The following is a 2,597-nucleotide window of genomic DNA, read 5'->3' on the forward strand; positions in this document are numbered from 1 at the left end:
ACCATGTTTCATTAAAATCAATTGAAAACCGTAGTCTCTAATGTGTTCACAAGCAAATTTTGACAGGTCAAGGGCAATAACTCAAAAACCGTTCATTGAAATATCGTCAAATTCAAACTCGCATTAAAATCAGCTGAAAACTGTAGTCTCTATTGTGTTCACAAGAAATGTTGACGGACCAACGCACCGAAGGGCAGGGACGACGGCAACATAGGTTCACATTTCTATGTGGGCGTATAAAAACTGAAGCATAACTGCTGAAATTGAAAACTACCTAGTACAATTTGAACATTCAACCACTGAAGCACTACAGACATGATTGAGTGCACAAGAACTGAATCAAACCTGTTACAAAACTAGAAGTTCAGTAGGCTAATGGAAGTCAAAACAAGTGATAGTTTTAATGTTTCACAACAGGCAGCTGTATTAAAATTGGATGATAACGACCACTCACACCAAGTTTCCTCAAAATTCGTCAAGAATTGTGCCTTCTTGAGTATTCACAAGCTAAAAATTGAACTCGTTCTCAAGAACAGGGACAGGAACTCCTACTAAATATTTTTTGATTTTTCTGATTTTGAATAGGGTTCATCCTTGGGTGATAACGAACACTCACACCAAGTTTCGTCAAAATCCGTCAAGAATTGTGCCTTTACGGGCTAAAAATTGAACGTGTTTTCAAGAACAAGGGCAATAACTCATTCTCAATATTATTCGATTTTTCTGATTTTGAATAGGGTTCATCCTTGGGTGATTATGAACACTCACACCAAGTTTCGTCAAAATCCGTCAAGAATTGTTCCTTCTATAGTGATAATGAGCTAATAAATGAACGCGTTTTCAAGAACAAGGGCAATATCTCTATTCTTCGATTCTTCATGAAAATATTCGATTCACAAAGATATGTTGCAAGTGATAATAAAATCGTTTTTAGTAAAAGTAACATATTTAAGTTGTTCCTGATTTTTGACATTGTCCTGTAATGAAATAAAAGCCTTTAAGCAAGAAAAACGATATATTTGTAGAGCTAAATAAGGTGCAGTAATATGTGAGATGTAAAACACTTAGTAGGGTCGGTGTTTGTGTAATCGATTTTCACTATAGCTTTTGACATTATATGTTTTATGAAGGATTGTAGTTATTGAGGAGATGCAGCTTTATTCTCTTCAAGAAACTATACCTTGCAACAATACGAAATTATTTAAACAATATAACTGTTAGTTTTAGTTGTACCAATTGGTGGTTTCATTACTTTACTAGAATTACAACTATAAATACCGCCTTGATCTCAATACTGGTTTATACTTGCATCGTCTGGTTTAGACTGGATGACTGAACCAGTTTGTCTGACCTAATAATATCTATCCTGCTTGTAGATACTCCAACTTCAGGACCATCAAACAAAAAAGACGAATTATTATTCCAATTTCAATTATGTAGTATATTTATACAAATATCTGTCCAGAGCACATAGAACATTTCTTAGAGGTAATATATTGCATAGTATGTAGTGAGAAACAATTCTTACATAAAACTGTAACATCAATTCCTGTACTAGTTTGTTGGACATGATACTGTGATATTGGAACTGTAGAACCAACTTATTGTATCTTTATTCCATTTATATATAACTCAACTACCATTAGGATTAGTTACAGAACACTTTAATTCTACTGTATTACCTTCTATTATTTTATAGTTACCAAATACTTCAGGTTCTAACGACAGAAATGTAAAGTATACTTCACTTATCTGTAAAATAAAAATATATACTTCTTTTATCTAAAAACAGAAATATCTCTTTGCTTAGATACTGTATCAATATGTATAGTTACACTAGTAGTTGTTTTAGATACTGTATAGAATCGGTATAGTTGTTTGATGGTCCAGGATTTAGGATATTTATTTTTTAACATGGCCTAGAATCGAAAGATAATATTCAACAGGAACTGTCTATTACACTGTTATAATATCTGGTAACACTACCAGATTAAGATTCACCAAGAAATATAGAAAACCTAGTCGAAATCACAATACACAATTGACGCTACTAAAATGTATACGATTAGAAATGGATTTGCTAGGATGTAAAAAAAAAATGCACATTGACGCTACAATAAATGTACTTCTTGACTTGAAAATGAACCTGATAACTTAAAAAATATATACCAAATGTTGTTTTAGTGAACAACTTTTAACAGTAATCAGTAAGTGTTTAATACTTTGTATAAAAGGTATAATTATATTCTATACATGTATTAAGTAATCACATTAAAAATCTTTCTTTAATAGACCATGCAATTTATATAACGAGATATTTTCATGTCACGTTATTTCAAGAAATATAATTTATAAATATACTGAGTTGTGAGAACATGTACCTAACATTGTCGAAATACTTACACATGATAAACAAAGGAATTATATGGTGATATGTAAAGCTTTGGCTGTCAGTCTATGAAAAGGTCTGATCAACTTGCAAATATGATAGAAGTGAATTGACGTGTTCATCTAGCAGGTAGAAAACATGTAATGAAAATTTCTCTCACAGGCTAGGCATCCGCGTTAGCTTCATTCGGACTAATAATACGGCCTAA

The 2,597-nt window shown here is 32.0% G+C and overlaps 1 protein-coding gene across 1 annotated transcript in view; it reads right to left on the bottom strand.

Annotated features, from left to right (window-relative positions):
• Positions 1–1,632: 1,632 nt before the first annotated feature.
• The window catches only part of LOTGIDRAFT_173492 (hypothetical protein), a gene marked incomplete at both ends in the record, with an annotated part of 13,098 nt that continues 12,133 nt past the window's right edge, over positions 1,633–2,597 (bottom strand). The window contains one exon of the mRNA XM_009051234.1: positions 1,633–1,752. Within this exon, the coding sequence (XP_009049482.1) occupies positions 1,633–1,752 (120 nt within the window). The remainder of the gene's footprint in view (positions 1,753–2,597) is intronic.

This window comes from Lottia gigantea (assembly GCF_000327385.1).
Source record: "Lottia gigantea unplaced genomic scaffold LOTGIsca_161, whole genome shotgun sequence".
In the NCBI taxonomy this organism is placed as follows: Eukaryota; Metazoa; Mollusca; class Gastropoda; family Lottiidae; genus Lottia; species Lottia gigantea.